The 15,985-nt window shown below is 58.8% G+C and overlaps 1 protein-coding gene across 1 annotated transcript in view; it reads left to right on the top strand.

The window, feature by feature from the left end:
• Window positions 1-15,985, top strand: part of PDGFB (platelet derived growth factor subunit B) — a 19,755-nt gene that overhangs the window by 1,812 nt on the left and 1,958 nt on the right. Inside the window, exons 2-6 of the mRNA XM_004700262.2 lie at window positions 6,302-6,398; window positions 8,470-8,556; window positions 10,166-10,371; window positions 11,598-11,745; window positions 15,686-15,842. Coding sequence (XP_004700319.1) covers window positions 6,302-6,398; window positions 8,470-8,556; window positions 10,166-10,371; window positions 11,598-11,745; window positions 15,686-15,816 — 669 coding nt within the window. The 3' untranslated portion in view covers window positions 15,817-15,842. The remainder of the gene's footprint in view (window positions 1-6,301; window positions 6,399-8,469; window positions 8,557-10,165; window positions 10,372-11,597; window positions 11,746-15,685; window positions 15,843-15,985) is intronic.

Below are 15,985 nucleotides of genomic sequence, written 5' to 3'. Positions count from 1 at the left end.
GCACACAAACGCACGCACGCACGGCCCGGCACCCGCGACGGGAGCACACGTGCGCGCGCGCCCACGCACGTACATAGGCACGCACACTCAGGGCCAGGTGCCCGCCCTAGCGCAACAGGTGGGCCACATAGGCCCTGAAACCTTTTGGCGAACCCATTTCCTTCGTGGAAAACCTGAGGGACCCTCCCGTCAGGTCCAGCACCAGGACGCCCGCTTATTGATTGATTGATTTATCTATCTATTTATTTATTTTCGGGTGCCAGGGGTCTCTCCAGCCCCAGAAACCTAGGTATATGCTTAACCCACCCACACTCCCGTGTCGCCAAAAAATGGGGTGCTGCCAGATCAAGCATAGTCTCCCTACAAATCAGCCCCTATCTAGATGGGCTCACAGGAATGCGGGCCTCAGGGCACCCGGAACACTTCCTGGTGGTGCTGATCTTATTCTGGAGATGAAGTGGGTGGGGTGGGGCGTTTTCCAGGAGCGCTCTCCGGTGGACTGCCGCATCCAGCACCCTCCCTTTCCTGCAACTCTCTGAGTTTGTGTTCTCAGAGGGGAGTAGATGCCCCCAGCCCCACTGCCTCTCACTTTAATCCTGCAGGAACAGGGGTGCAGAAACCAGATGGGTGGTGTGTGTGTGGGGGCTTTGCAGTGTATGAGGGGCACTTTTGTGAAGGAGCCCAGGCCTGCTTCTGGGGGCCTAGGGAGGGACTACACTGACAGCTAACCCCACCTTCAGTATGGGAGTCAGTCCCCAGGAGGCTGGCTAGTGGCAGGGGCTGGCCATGCATACCCCAGCCACCCCCACCCCCACCCCCATCACTCTGGGCCCAGCTTTAGGGGGCCAGGCAGGGGCTGGTTGCACAGAGGCAGGGATGGGCCCAGGGTCTGGGAGGGTTCCATCAGCTGAGCCGGCTTCTGGGCTGGTGCCTCCTTTTGGTCACGTGATCCTCTGGCCTCACTCTCTTCTGCCGGGAAGGAGGAGGGGGCGCCCAGGCCTTTCAGCATCCAGCTCCTCCCTGGTTTACTGATGGCCTGAGGTGTGGGGGGGGCGGGGGGCACTAGGAGGGGCTGGGAGAAGGCCTATGTTGGAATCACCCAGCCCCGGAAATGTGCAAGGTCAGGAGCAAATCGAATTTAGAAGCGCTGTGTGTGTGTGTGTGTGTGTGAGAGAGAGAGAGAGAGAGACTGGTTTTATTTAGTTTATCTGTGTTCCTGTCTAGAGGGTACACTCCTCTCTGGAGAGCTTTGTAGTGGTCACCGCTGTCCCTGAGGGTAGGACTGCAGAAGGAGCAGAAGTTGCAGTGCTTGCTAGGTGCCCTGTAGACTCGGCCTCCTTTCACTCTCACCTGGGTGGGGGTGGGGGTGGGGTGGGCGCAGTAGCTAGCATGGCCAGCCACTCCACCAGCAGACATCTGTCTTTCCAGCCCCCACCCCCCTTTTCTTGAGAGACAAGCACATCTTTCTTCTCAATCTCTTGGGACTTGGACAGGACAGTGGGGAAGCCACAGCAAGGCAGGTGCAGGGGCTCTGTGTAGCTTTGCAAATCCCTTTGCCTTCATGGGCCTCAGTTTCCCCACCTAAGATACTGAGATTAGCTCCAAGGGCTTCCAGAACTGCAGAATCGCCTGGAGGGCCTCCCCTAAGCGTCCTCACTGGCTGGGGGCTGTGATTCCGGTGGGCTGCCCACATTGGACCTTGCTAGGCTGTCTTCCTGCTCCGAGAGAGTGAAGAGGGCAGGGTGGGCCAGGCCACCATTAACCAGGGGTGGTGGTGGTGGTGGTGTGGGAGGCTGGTGCAAGGGAGCAATAAGGGAGAGGAAGTATGAGGCGGGAAAGGCCGGCGTTGTCAGTGGCTTCTGTGGTCCGTGCAGAGTGACCTCTGCGAAGGCATTGGCATTGACAGTCCATCTAAATGAGGGTTGACAGCGTCCGGCTGGCCAGCGGGTATTCGGCTGCCCTGTCAGCTTCTGCCTCGGCCAGCCACAGACAAGGCCCAGCCTGTGTCTCCCTTGGCTCTCCCTTGGTGGCACGAGAGGCTGGCAGGGGGGTGGGGTGCCTGTCAGTGTGTGTGCTGGGGCCCAGCAGCAGGGTGGGGATCACGCCCCTTTGATCTGTCAGCCAGGCTGGGAGCAGGTAACTCACCTGGCCTCACAGGTGCCCTCCCTCCCTTCTGCAGCTGGCGTGGGGGGTGGGGCAGGGAGGAGACTGTTTGTTTTGGCTGCCTCCTGGCCATGCCCTTACCCTGCCTGGAACCCCGGGATCTGGGGCCACTTGGTCACCGTCACAGCACCAGCCCTCCTAGCCCGGGCTCCTAGGGGCAGGAAGGGGAGCGGCTCACCTGAAGAAACCTCTAGACTTGCATGCAGGAAAAGCAAACTCTTGGTCTTCCACCATCCCAGACCCCAAGCAGGTGCCCCTGCAGGTCTCCCTCAGGCTCCTCTCATCCACCCCTAAGCCCGGAAGGGGCTGCCAGCCCACAGGGCGCTGCCTGTGTGGGGCTGGCGCGCCAGGTCCTGTGGTGTAGCACTGGGGACACGCCAGAGTGACCCTCTGTCTGTCACCGGGGGCAGACTCTCCACCCACCCGTTGTCAGACTCAAAACTGTCCACAGGTGGCCCTTGCTGCTACCCTCAAAGGCTCCCGCCCAAAGAGTGTTGACCGTGAGGGCCCATTGTGACTGTGTGCCCTTGAGGCGATGACTGCTCAGAGCAGAGCTGTCTGGCTGTCTGGCTGTTTCCTGTAAGCTGATCACCAGCAGGGCACCTCACCAGTGCGCCACCAGCAGGCCTTTGACAGCTCTTTGCCAGGCACCGTCACCCCAGGCAAGGTTTTCTCAGCCTCATTTAAACGAGGAGGAAGCGGAGGCTTTGGGCTGCTACACGGCTTACTCCTGGCTACTCCACACTCAGCGGCAAAGGCAGAACCCGATCCCGCAGCCCTGGGTCCTTCTCTGTCAGGGCCTTCGCCACCTCGCAGCACTGCTGACATTTGGGGTGGTTGTCCTGTGCATGGCACGTCCCTAGCCTCTACCTACTGGCTGCCAGTAGGACCCCCTCCCTCCAAGCCGAAGCAACCAGAAACGCTTTCAGTTCCTGTTGGAGAACTCTTCCCTGTACAGGGACAAAGAGCCTCATGTCCAGGAGGGAGGATGCAAGGCCCCCATGGTGACTGGGGCAGGGGGGTGTTCTGGGTGCCCCTTACTAGCTCTGGAGGCGGAGCAGACAGAAGCATCAGGCTCTGGGGACAGGTGGTGGGTACAGCAGGTAGCCAGTGCCTGGCTGCGAGTCGGCAGGAACGTGTGTCCACTGCAGTGTCATTTTCAAGTCCAGGGGCTGGCGGTGAGCTCTGGGCCTCTGTGGTCTCATTACCGGGAGCCTATGAAGCAGTGACCTCCCTGCTTCAAAAAAGTAACCTCTTTGGAAGCCAATTGCTGGTGGGCTGGGGAGAGGCTAGCCCAGGTGGCCCTTCTGTGGGGGAGGTGGGAGACTCGTGTGCTAGAGCACACCAGGGCGACAGGCCAGTGTTGACTGAGCACCTATAGTGCGCTTCTCCCCTCTCCTGCCCGCCCGCCCCCCCAGCCCCAGGCTCTTCTGCCTCAGCCTTGGGGGGGGGGGCTCTATGGCTTTGTTTCCATGCGCTGTCAGGTAGACCTGCATCTGGGGCTTTCACTCAGCCCTTTGGGGTTTTTGCCAACGGTCCCATGGTGGGCCCAGGAGAGTGTGGCCCCTGCGCCAGGTGTCGATTTGGGAGTTGACCTTTGGACCCTTCCCTTTGGGTGTGTGTGGATCATTTCTTCACAGATACCTGCTGCTCCTTCTGTGTGTGAGCCAGGAGGCCTGGCAGCCCCCTTAACCAACCCCCCCCCCTCGCTTTCCTCACTGCCTCTCCTGCCCCCTCTAGGCAGAATTAGATTCCAATAAAATGTTCCTCAACTCCCTTGATTATTTTAGCTCCAGGCCCAGAGAGGGCAAGCGGACAGTCTGAGGTCACACAGTGCATAGACAGGAATCTGGTTTGGCTGCCAGGGGGTGTGGCTCTCCCTGAAGACTTGCTCTCGGTGGGTCTTGAGCTGGCTGCACCTTTGGTCATGAAGGGCATCTCTGCCCAGGAGCTAGCTGGAAGTGAACTTGCTTGGAGATGGAGATGGGGAAGAGGAGGAGGGCAGCTGAGCTGTGGATTCGTGTGCTGCTCACTAGCTGTGCCACAAGGACATGGGAGGAAGGTACCCAACTCTTGGCCCAGCTGCTGCTGCTGGGACCCCAACCCAGCCTGTCCTCCTCGAACCCCATCGACCCCCAGACACCAACAGACGCCTCCGTGCCACATTTAGACAAAGGAACTGAGACTCAAGGAACTATAGAGTCTCTGGATGATGGCAGGCACCCGGGGGTCACTGTGGGTTCGGTGCTGGACCGCTACCTGCAAGGTCAGTGGGTCAAACCCATAAACTGCTCCTGGGGCTGGTCCAAGATGAAGTTGTCTGCTCCAGGAGAGAGTGACCGTCTCAGAAACCCTATATAGGGCCACCAGGAGCTGGAGCCTTGCTGGCGTAGTGTTTATGCATTGGGCTGCAATCCTCAAGGTCGGCAGTTCGAAACCACAACAGCACCTCGGGAGAAAGATGTTAGACTCTCTCCTCCGGTAAAGAGTTCCAGTCTCAGAAACTGACAGGGGCAGTTCTCCCCTATCCTGCAGGGTCTCTTTGATTCAGCATGGATTCGATGGCAGGGAGTGTTTGTTTGTTTATGAGTTGGGATTGACTCCGTGCCAATAGGTTTAGTGTTTTGTTTTGTTTTGCGTGGTGGTAAAAGATTAACGATCTTGGCTGATAACCCAAAAGGTTGGCTACTGAAATCCACCGGAAGTGCCCTGCTGGACCCAACAGCAGCTGGTTAGCCAAGGAGAAATAGAGGCACAGGGTGGTCAGGCCTGTGCGTGTGCCAGGGGGGCCTGGCAGCACCCTCTCCTCCCCTTCCCCCGCCCCTTGCTGTCTCTAGCAGAATTAGATGCTAGTCAACGGTTCAGCTCCCTCTATACTGCCGTGAGGAGGTCAGTCGGCGGAGCCCTTCCTTGCCTCAGCCCTTCCACCATTGATGCTGCCCGGAGCGTGTGTCTGGGGGCCCCAGTCAGCCTGTGTGTGTTTGCGCGAGCTTCAGCCCTCGGTCACGTGGGGGCACCTGACCCAGTTTCTCATCCCCTTGGCAATGACTGTCAGTGTGCATCTCAGCCTCTCCCCTGGCCCCCAACTACCTTTCTACAGACTTCTGCCCTAACCCCACGGATCTCTGGGGATTATGGGGGATGAGGTAGTAACCCTCCTATTAGACCGCACCCGCTTTGTGGTGGGACCCGAGGCTTCCCAGGAGGCAGGCTGGCTCTGAGTGGGTCCTTCCACAGCCCTTACTAAGTTTCAAGTGTTTCTGGTCAGAGGCCAGAGGGCCTCTAAAAATAGGGTTTGACTGGGCCTGGGGCGTGGCGAAGCCTTCAGGCTTCCCTGCCAGGCCGAGGATCCCCACTCTCCTCCTCCTTGCTGGAGACTCAGGCCATCTTGTTCATGCGGCCGCCAGAGACTTGGCAAGAATGTCACCATGAGTTGAATCGGAACCGACTCCAGGACCCTGGCTTTGGTACCCAGGCCCTGCCATCAGAAGGATGTGGGTTGGAAAACATTCATTGCTATAGCACCTCGGGGGCAAGCAGTGCGACATCTTTTTTTAGCCTCTGTTTTCTCATCTGTAAAATGGGTAGTGCGTGCCCTTGATAAATGCTGGCTGTTACCAGCTGTCGGGCGCAGAGGGAGAAGCAGCCACAAGCCGACTGTGGCAGCCTCCTGGGAACCTGGCAGGGCAAAGAGACACCCCACATCAAGTGGGACAATGCAGGCTCAGATTCCTGGTGCCCTGGTTGTGTAGTGGTTATGCATTGGCCTGCTAACTGCAAGGTCAACGGCTCGAAACCACCAGGCTCTCCGTGGGAGAAAGATGAGGCTTTTTACTCTCCTAAAAAGTTACCTTCTCAGAACCCCCCAGGAGCAGTTTCCCGTCCGATAGGGTTTCTATGAGCCAAGACGGCCTCAGTCCCGAGGCATGTGTGTTTCTTTGAAGGCTGGTGTTCTTGCTGGGACGTGGGGGTGCCGCCTTTGTGCTCCGGCCTCTGTCCTGGATATCCATTTGCCTGTGGCCTCAGGGTTCCTTGGGGCAGGTGGTTGGGCGTGTGTGGAGGCGGGAGGAGGGGTAATGCCCGTGGCTGGGGATCCCTACTTTCGACTCACTCGCTGCCCCTCCTGTGTCACCTTCAGGGGGACCCCATTCCCGAGGAGTTCTACGAGATGCTGAGTGACCACTCCATCCGCTCCTTCGATGACCTCCAGCGTGTGCTGCACGGTGACACCGGAGGTAAACGGTGTCCTGTCAGCGCTCGGGTTTCCGAGGACCCGAGGGCGTCCCTGCCCCTTCTTCCTCAACAGCCAAGGAACCGGGGCAGGGGTGGGTTGGTACCTGGGGCCTGGAGTGTGCCAAGAACAGCCACCCACATGTGGGTCTGGCTGGGCGTGGCAGGTAGGGAGAAGGTGTCCAGGGCATCTGCTGAGGACTTATCCCGAGAGGGACCCGGCCAGTGAGGGCGGAGCGGGAGGAATACTCTCCCCGGCCCCTGGCTGAGGACCTGGCCTCCAAGGTCTCCCGGGAACACCTCGCCCGGGCCAGCGCACAGCCCTGCCGATGGCCATGCCTGCAGCGCGCTCGGCGCTGGGCACGTGCTCGGTGGCACACATGTGGCAGGGCTGACGGGCCGGGTCGGGAATGTATTTATAAACATCGTCTTCAGAGCAAATTCCATTCTATCCTAACCCCTGGCTTGGTCCCTAGAGCCCTGGTCAGCACCCCTTGCAACCCCTTCCCCTCAGGGGCTTTGTCTTTTTGTCACTTTGTAATCCTTGCCCAGACGCTATCTATGGGGGACAGCATTTCCTGCCTTTGTTTCTGTCCCCGTTGGGCCCCTGGCTCCCTCTCAAAAGCATTCCCCGGACCCTTTCAAATCCGCCTGTGCTGGGGGGTCTCCAGGCTAGCGGGAGGGGGCCCTCGCTGGGCCTACCTATTGTTCACCAGTCCCACCCCCCATGTCTCCCACACCCCCACCTCATGCCCGCCTGGCCAGCCCTGGCCACACAATGGGGCAACTTCCAAATTTAGCCTTGCTGCCATTTCTTTCCAAGGCCCTGGCCCCACCCTCCGGCAGCCCCTCCACACCCCGGGTGGGGGTCAGATCTGCCCGAGGTTTTCAATAGCCCGCCTATGTGAGTGATTTTTTCCTAATCGACTTAACCTTTCCACCCAGCACTCTTTCCCCATGCCCTCTCCTTCAGGGGCACTGCAGGGAGGGATGGGCAGGCAGTGGCGTATGAGCAGCTACTTGGAAGCTCATCTGTCACTGGGCTCCCAAGGCCAGTCTCCTCCAAGCATGATCCCCTGGGACCTCGGTGGCTGGCCGGCTGCAGCCACCGGAGCCTTTGCCCTTTGCCCAGGGGGGCAGGGGGAGGTTGGTGGGAGCTCACCCCACAGCACCCCTTCACTTATTTACTGGCTCGGCACCCACCTGTGAGCCCTGCTTGTGAAGCCCTAGTTCAAAGTCCAAGTTCAGAGTTCTCCTGCCCAACCTCACCTCCCGGCAGCCGGCCTGGGGCAACCTCTTGAGTGGGGCCAGCCTGACCCAGCCACCAAGCCACCTGGTTGAGCAGGGAGGGGCTACGTGAATTCTCGGGCAGGGGGAAGCAGTCATCGCTGAGTGGGGGTAATCGTTGGAGAGGGGATGGGAGACAGAAACAGATTCAATGAGAGACAGGGTGAGAGAGACCAAAGCTGGTGGGGAACAGGCCCAGGGCTCCTCCAGAGCAGGCTTATTCCCCACCCCTCTCCTCTGCCTTCAGCCCCCCTGCACCCCAATGGCCAGCCCCCTCCCACCCCCTCTCCTCACTAGCAAGGCCATTGTCCGGCTCCAGAGGGGCTGTGGCCAGGGCAGGCTGGTCTCCCCCTGGGGATTCTGGGAATTTCTCCATTCAGCACTTCCTATGGGAACGTTGGGTGGAGGGGGGCATGGAGCCCGGCCCCGCCCTTTTGGACCCAGGAGGGTTCCTTACAGTAGCACAGGGCAAGGCTTATTTTTAACTCCACTGCTCTGGGTTCTGGCCAACAGCATGGCTGTGGAGCCCGGAGTGGGCCCGGGGAAATAGCCAGGGCCCTGCTTCCCCTGAGCCCATGGCTGTGTGATGTGGCCGGAGGCCCCTGCCCAGAGCCAGGACCCCGGGTGGACTCAGGGGCACTAGGAGGTGGGCTGTGCTCTGGGGTAGGGTGCCCAGGGAGAGCTCGTGCTCTGCTCTTGTTGCCACCAGGGCCCTCATGCCACAGCCAGGCCAGCCAGCAGTTGCCTGTGGGACTGGGGTAGAGGTCTGACCATGCCTTTTTCTTGCAGATGCAGACTGGCCTGAGCCGGACCTGAATTTGACCAGATCCCATCCCGGAGACCAGGCAGAGAGCTCCCGTGGGAGAAGGAGCCTGGGTAGGATTGGGATTAGAATGGCTGCCCCTCCCGGGGAGGGTGCCAGGGAAGGAGGATGGGGATCCTGGGGTGCACAGCTCCACCAGGGCCGGCTCGATGCACTTCCATCCCCTCACCCAGGGACCAAGCTGAACGCGGAGATGAGATGAGAGCCTTCCTCACCCCGTATGGGGGGCTGAGCCATCTCACTACCCAATACACAGTCTGTCTCCTGAATCCAGCGCCGCCTTTCACTCCTCCGGGCCTTATCTACTCTGAGGGTAGATCTTATTAGCCCCCCTTTGACAGAGTTGGAAACCGAGGCCCAGAGAAGGTCAAGAACTAGCCCGAGGTCACACGGCTAGGAAGTCGGAGTTGGAGGGGCTGGGATGCCAGCCGAGCTGTCCCTGGTGGGCTGTGTGGCTTCTTCATGGCCACGGCCCACCTCCAGCTCCCAGGTAGCGGGAGCAGGAAGAGAGGGAGGGCCACCAGGTCCCAGGAAACTTTCCCAGGCCAGGCGAGTGGCCACCCTGAACCCCTACTGCTCTTTGTACGCTGCCACGCCTGTGCTGCAGGCTGGGTGACCAGGGGGACCTGAGAGCCCCAACCCCCACTCCCTGCACACGGAGAACTGACCTCACTTTTGGACCCGCAGTTTCTTCACCCAGGAAAGACGGCAGTAGACTCCTCCTGCAGGCTTTGCTGGTAGAACAGTTTCCACGACCCCATGTAAGAAGCCGGCATGGGGGTGTCATCCCATTTCACAGATGAGGAACTGAGGCTTTGAAAGAAGCTACAATGTAAACATAAACTACAGCGTTGGGCATGGAAGAGGCTACAATGTAACTCAGAAGGAGCACCCCCCAGGGAGTGTTCAGGCTAAAGTGGCCATGGGTTAGTGGGAGGAAACGAACCTTGTTTTCTTCCTCTCACGATTGTGGTGACAATCTACCCAACAAAACGTGTAAGTCCCACAGATGCAGTTCAGCCACACGGGGACAGTCTTTAAGCTGTGTGCATCTCGCCACCCTCCTTTGCCACGTCATTTCACCACCGATTACAGAACTCAGTGCTCCCCACCCCAAGCAAACACTTCTCCATCCTCCCCCTCCGGGTGGGATGACTATCAAGGGGCCCTGGTGGCAGTGGGGTACCACCTGGGCTGCAAAGCTCAAAGTCGGTTCAAAAGCAGCAGAAAAAGACGAGGCTTTGGACTCCGGTGAAGAGTTAGTCTTGGAAAGCCACAGGGGCAGTTCTACCCTGTCCGGGAAGGCTGCTGTGTCTTGGATTGACTTGTCTGCTTATTTCCCGTGAGCTAACGGAGTGCCTGGCCCTTTGCGACTGACTGACTGCACCAGTCAGACGAGGCAGTGAGCTTGGTCCCTGAGTGAGCTTACCGTGACATGTTGGGTGCGCAGTGTATCCACCCCACTTGGCAACTGGGAAAACAGCTCGGCAACCTGTCCAGCAAGCCCCAGATGGACAACAGCTGAGTCCGAACTCACACCTTCCAGGGGCTGGACTCGTAACCGCCACCCAGGGGCTTCCAGCTTCTGCCAGGTGGTGGTGGGGAGTAAGGGGTCCCCAGCCCTCCTGACGGCCGCTGCCCTCTGATGTCCCCTCCCTCCAGACACCATGACCGTGGCCGAGCCAGCTGAAATCGCTGAGTGCAAGACTCGCACCGAGGTGTTCCAGATCTCCCGGCACCTCATTGACCGCAGCAACGCCAACTACCTAGTGTGGCCGCCCTGCGTGGAGGTGCAGCGCTGCTCCGGCTGCTGCAACAAACGCAATGTGCAGTGCCGCCCCACCCAGGTGCAGCTGCGGCACGTCCAGGTACACCCAGCTGGGGCCCAGCAACACTCCGGGGCTTGTCACTGACCTAACTTCCATTGTGGTGGCATAGCATTGGGGGGGGGCGCGCGGGGAAGGGATGGGGACTGAAGACATTTCTGGCCAGCTCCTGGGCTTTGCCCAGACAGGGCCAGTCTTGGGGAGCATACCTGGGCAGGTGTGCCATGCCACCCCAGTGTCTCCCGAGTTCTTTTAGGCCGCTGGAAGCAAAAGTCAGGGATAGATGGCCTCCAGGCAGGGCCGGGTGTGGGTGTGGAGGTGCTACCGTCTTTTTAGAGGTGGGAACCGCAGGGTTTCAGGAAGGGACCTGTCTAATGGCTTCCCTTCAGGCTTAGGTTTCTCTGGGGACTTGCCTAGGCCCTTTGAAGCCCTCCCTAGTTTGAGGCTCTAGTTCTGGAAGGAGAGTTCGGCTAGGTGGCTGTGTGTCTTTAAGCAGGAGGGTGCAGAGAGCCAGGCTGAAGACAGGGCCACTCTCTAAACAGTCACCACGCTGCATCCTCAAATCCTAAAGCGGGATTTGAGGAGCCCCCCAGTTTCCTCTGGGCAGCGCAGGGCCCTGGGAGCCTCAGGTGTCCTGACCCTTAAGTAAAGGTCTCTGTCGGCCAACGGCTGCTCAGGCCAGCCTTGCAAGCACACTGACTTAGGCAGCTGGCCGAGCTCCCTAGGCCCGGCGTGGTCGGCAAGCCCAGTCCTTCCGAACGCTCTGCACGCCCTGCCCTCACAGCACCCCATACCTGTGATCATGAGGTCACTCTCTCCCCCGCCCCAGCTGTCATGCTATCTCCTGTCCCCCGTGCTCCCAGCTCCATGCACAGCCACCTGACAGCTGACCTCCCCTTCCCGCCGCCCCCTCTGTAAAGCTGGCCCGCACTTCCTTCCAGACAGCCACCTCCCACCCCTGCTGCAGCCCCTGACCTTGGCTGGCGCTCCAGGAATGAGGACACCCCAGGCCTCACATTCACCCGGAAATGCCTTCCTCCCTCTCCGGGGGGCCAGCGAGTGGGGCCGTGGCCAAGTGGGAGGCCAGGTCGGGTTGTTTTGATGGAAAAGCTAATGGAAGGGCAGAGGGCAAGGCCCTGCTATTGTTTGGGCCACAGTGTTTGCCCTGTGGGGCCGTTCTTGGGCTTTCTAGGAAAGATGGAGTAGGGGGCCCTGTGGGGCCAGTGGATGGCTTGCTACAGTGGTGGTCTGGGGCTCTCATCTTCCAGGTGAGAAAGATCGAGATTATGCACAAGCAGCCAACCTTCAAGAAGGTCACAGTGACCCTGGAGGACCACCTGGCCTGCAAGTGTGAGACGGTGGTGGCGGCCAGGCCGGTGACCCGGAGCCAAGGGGCTTCCCAGGAGCAGCAGCAAGGTAACCCCTTCCTGAGCCTACCTCGGACACCCCTTCCCACCCTCCTGCCTGCCTGCTTCCAGCTCCGGCCCTTGGCCCTTGCTTCAGTTCATCTGAGCCTTTCCCTCTCAGAGAACAGCCCAGAGGCCAGCCCAGTCTCTAGGCCCCCCACAGAGCTGTGTTCCCAGCCACTGGGGAAACCAGGCCAGCCTAGCCAGGCTGACCTTCTGGAAAGGCTGGACTAGACCCACTGCCTCTGAGCCTTCCCAAACGCCCTTCCCTCTGCCAGTCCCCGGAGCCAGCTCTGCCCAAGCCCCACTGCTTTCTGAAGCTGCTTCTCTCACCTTCCTGCTCTAGAGGCAGGTCTCCCCACCCCCACCCCATCTGTGACCTCCTGCTTTGCTATGTGAGTGCTTGCAGGCGCCTAGAGCGCACACTCACTCACTCACTCACTCACTCACCAGGCAGAAACCCAACAGAGAAAGCAAACTCAGGGGGTTTCCTACTACAAGGAGAGTAAGACTGGACCCTTCCCTGGGACACCTGGCACCGCCATCCCTGAGGCCTTGGGGGTCAGGGGAGAACTAAGGCCCCTGGGGGTAAAGCCACCTGGAGAGAGATTTCAGCTCCATCTGTGGAAAAGCTGGCAAACAGTCAGGGTTCCTCTATGGAAGTGGCTACCCTGTGAGGTAGTGAGCTCCCTGTCCCTGGAGGTATGCAAGGAAAGGCCGGGCAACTGCGCAGCAGGGATGTGACAGATGGGGCTCTCAATAAAGAGAGTTCCATCCGCATCCTTAGATTTCATGAATTCCATCTCCCGGGCATCGCTTGACAGACAGAAAAGAGGAAGAGGACTTAAAACAGTCGTCTCATTTTACACAGATGGGACCCAAGGCCCAGACAGGCCGAGGTCTTGCCCAGGGTCACACAGGAATCCAGGTGTCACAACATTTGGCTTCTTGATTTTTCTCACTCCACGCCTGTCACTGGCTCCCACCTGCCTCGTTGGGTTTTTAAATGTTAGAGCGAGAATGGGCTGGAGTGATGGCCCCGCAGTCCTTCCGTGCTGCTGTAACAGGACTGCTGGAGCACAGAGAGGTTCAGCAATTTGGTAGAGGTGGCACAGCGGCAATGCCTAGCCTGGAACCTAAATCTTGTGACATCTAGGTGCTACCAGCTAAGTCTTGCTGCCTTCAAATGTTTGCAGTGAAGGTCAAAGGAACACGATGAACTGTGATTCATTGTAACGATTAATGACAGGAGATCACAATGCTGTGATCATTCATAAAGTTGGTAATGGGGAAGGGGCAGTTCTCCTCTGTCGTCCAAGGTCCCCATGAGTTAAAGTCAAGTTGCCGGCCGGTGGATTTGGTTAGTATTTTTCTCCTATTCACAAGCCCCCTGCAGGCATGGCCTTCTCTGAGCCCCTCCGTCCCATTTTCAGGTGACTCTCAGCGACTGTCTGTGCCCAAGTGGTGGACACCTGGGCAGCTTCGTCCGGGCATTCCCTCAGAGGGCACCAACCCGGGAAGGCTCCCCTTCCCTCTGCCCAGGAGAGGGCTGGTTTGTACGCAGTAAAGGCTCGCGGTTTTCCGAGCCAATTGCTTAGGTTGCAATCGATGGAGCTGTAGATAAAATGGAAGTTCCTTCAAGGAAGGCTGTCTCAGCAGTTTGGCCCTGTGGGTCTTGGGCCCCCTGAAAGCTTGGGGGTGTGGCCCGTGGAAGTGCAGACACGCTGTCTCTTCTGGGCTGGGTGCCTGAGCTTGCGTGGGCTTTGCCTGGCCCAGGGTCCAGCGGGTGGCCTGGGCTCTGGGGTGGGGACTCTCTGAGCCTTTTCATGGCCTTCCCTGTGTGGGTACCTGAACCCAGGAGTCCCTGGACTGCTAGAGGAGATCATGTGTCCAGGTGGGTCCTATCTGACAGCCAGAGGCCAGGTGTCAGCCCCAGAGGGCCCAGTGAGCCGGGGGAGTGTGGAGGCCCCCAAACCAAGACTGGGGAGAGCTGGCAGGGACAGCTTTCCCGACAGGTTGTCACCTGGGACCTCAGGAGGGAAGTGGTCATTACCTCGTGTGAAGCTCACTGTCCTCTGTCAATCAAATTGAGGCCCACTCAGGGAGGTTACGGAGGCTGACAGTCTTTATGGGAGCAGCCAGCCTCGTCTCTCTCCCTCAGAGGGACTGGGAGGTTTGAACCGCCAACCTTACCTGACAGGGCTCCTTTCACTTATAGCAGAGCAGTTGAAATGACAGACTCTAGAAGGAGGTCCCTGGGTTCAAATCCCAGCCTCTCTGCTTCATTTTCCTCATGCACTTAGAACAGCACCAGGGCCTTGGTGAGGTGTTGTTTCAGGGCTTGTGGTTATTTCCATATCGAAGGGGAGCTTCAAAAAGTAAGTGGGGAAAATGGAATGGAAACATAATGGAACTTTTCCACAAACTTTTTGAAGCCCCTTCCTGTTATCTCTGGACTCCAGGAAGCCAGGCTGCTGTTTTTTCTGTTGAAAGATGTGGCGTTTCACGGACTTGCCCTAAAGCACCCAGTCAATACATGAGAGAGGCAACATTTGAAGCCAGGTCTGATCCATAGCCCTCCCTCCACTCGCTCCACTGTATCACTTCTTGGGACAGGAGGGTCAGGCGGATGGCAGTCACAGCTTGGGCTAAAAGCCCCAGCTTGAGTATGGCTCCCCTCCTGATGTCCGGCCGACCCCCCATCATGGGGCTGGAAGGTGCTGAGAGACTAGCCGGGGAAAAGTCCAACCGGTTTCAAGCGGAGGAAATAAGACATAAGTGAATCATAGCAGCTGCCATGTATAACTTCTTACGTAGATTTCAATGGCTTAAAACCATCTTTTCTCTCCTGCGTCTGTGAGTTGACTGGGCTCAGCCGGGTGGTTTTATTGGCCTGGTACGGCTGCAGATGTCAGCTGGGGCTGGTGTGATCAGGAGGCTTGTCCCAAATGTTGGATTCTTCCCCACTGAGTCCCCAGGTCTCGCCTCCCCATGAGGGTCCTCCAGGGGACCACCCCAAATAACCAAAAGACAAACAAATCAAAAAGCCAACAGCAACACAACACACACACACACACACACACACACACACACACACACACACCCCTCTGACGCCCCCACACCCCCCATCAGGGATCTTCTAGAACAGAGTAAAAGTTTATGGGAATAGACAGCGTTCCGCTTTCTCCCTCAGAGTGGCTGTTGGGGTTGAACTGCTGACCTGGTTAGCCACAGAGCTCTGCAGCGCACGGAGGCGGCAGCTGCTAGGCCTTCTTAAGCCTCAGGCCTGCAGCTGGCACAACATCGCGCCTTGTATTGGTGGCAGCTGGCCCAGGTGAGAGTACAGACACCTCATGGCTCCTTGGCTGCGGTCTTCAGGGAAGCAGAGTGCCAGGTTTTTGCCGGTGGCAACCTTTCGGTTAGCAGCCGAGCGTTTCCTCGATGTGCCCCCTGGCCGCCTCTTTCACTGGCTCCACAGGCCCAGTCCTACCCAGATTCAAGAAGCGGGGAAAGGATCGCCCTCTGAGGGAGAAAGACGGGGCTTCCGACCCCTGTGAGGCGTTTCAACCTACAGGGGGCCGTTCTACCCCGTTTTATAGGGTTGCTACGAGTCAAAATGAAACGGATGGTAGTGAGTTCTGTTGTGTGTTGTTTCCCCCCCGGAGGGGCGAGGATGCCATCTTGAAGCTGTCCCAACGTTCTGCAATCGGATGACAATTTGTTTCTCCGTGTCTTGTTATCCCCATTGCACGGGTGGAAAACTGGGGCGCAGTTTGAGGGTCAGTAAGTGGCCCCAGGACACACACAGCTGCCAAGCAACCGAGCTGGGATCTGAGCTCAGAAAGTCTGCTCCCAGAGCCCCCTCTGGCCTCGCCCAGCCCACGGGGTCTGAACTGGTTCAGAAGGATCGTCCTCCATGGGCTGATGATACTTTTCTTTCTCCCGAGCAGCCAGGACGCCCCTACCGCGGAAGACCATCCGGACAGTCCGAGTCCGCCGGCCCCCCAAGGGGAAACACCGGAAATTCAAGCACACACAGGACCACGACAAGAAGGCACTGAAGGAGACCCTTGGCGCCTAGGGCCATCTGCAGGGGAGTGCGGGCAGGTGAGGACCGGACGGGAAACAAAGACCCTGCACCTTGATCATCTTTCTCCCCCGCCTGTGGCTGCAGCTGTGGACCGGCTGGGGCTGGGCTTTCTTGAACACCCTGGCCAGGCTCTAAGCCTTGGTTCCTTGGTGCCCTGTCA

Source organism: Echinops telfairi, unplaced genomic scaffold (assembly GCF_000313985.2).
Source record: "Echinops telfairi isolate 266 unplaced genomic scaffold, ASM31398v2 ScPeMD7_2;HRSCAF=8, whole genome shotgun sequence".
NCBI lineage: Eukaryota > Metazoa > Chordata > Mammalia > Afrosoricida > Tenrecidae > Echinops > Echinops telfairi.
Note: the sequence above shows the minus strand (reverse complement) of the source record. Positions and strands in the feature narration are given on the sequence as shown.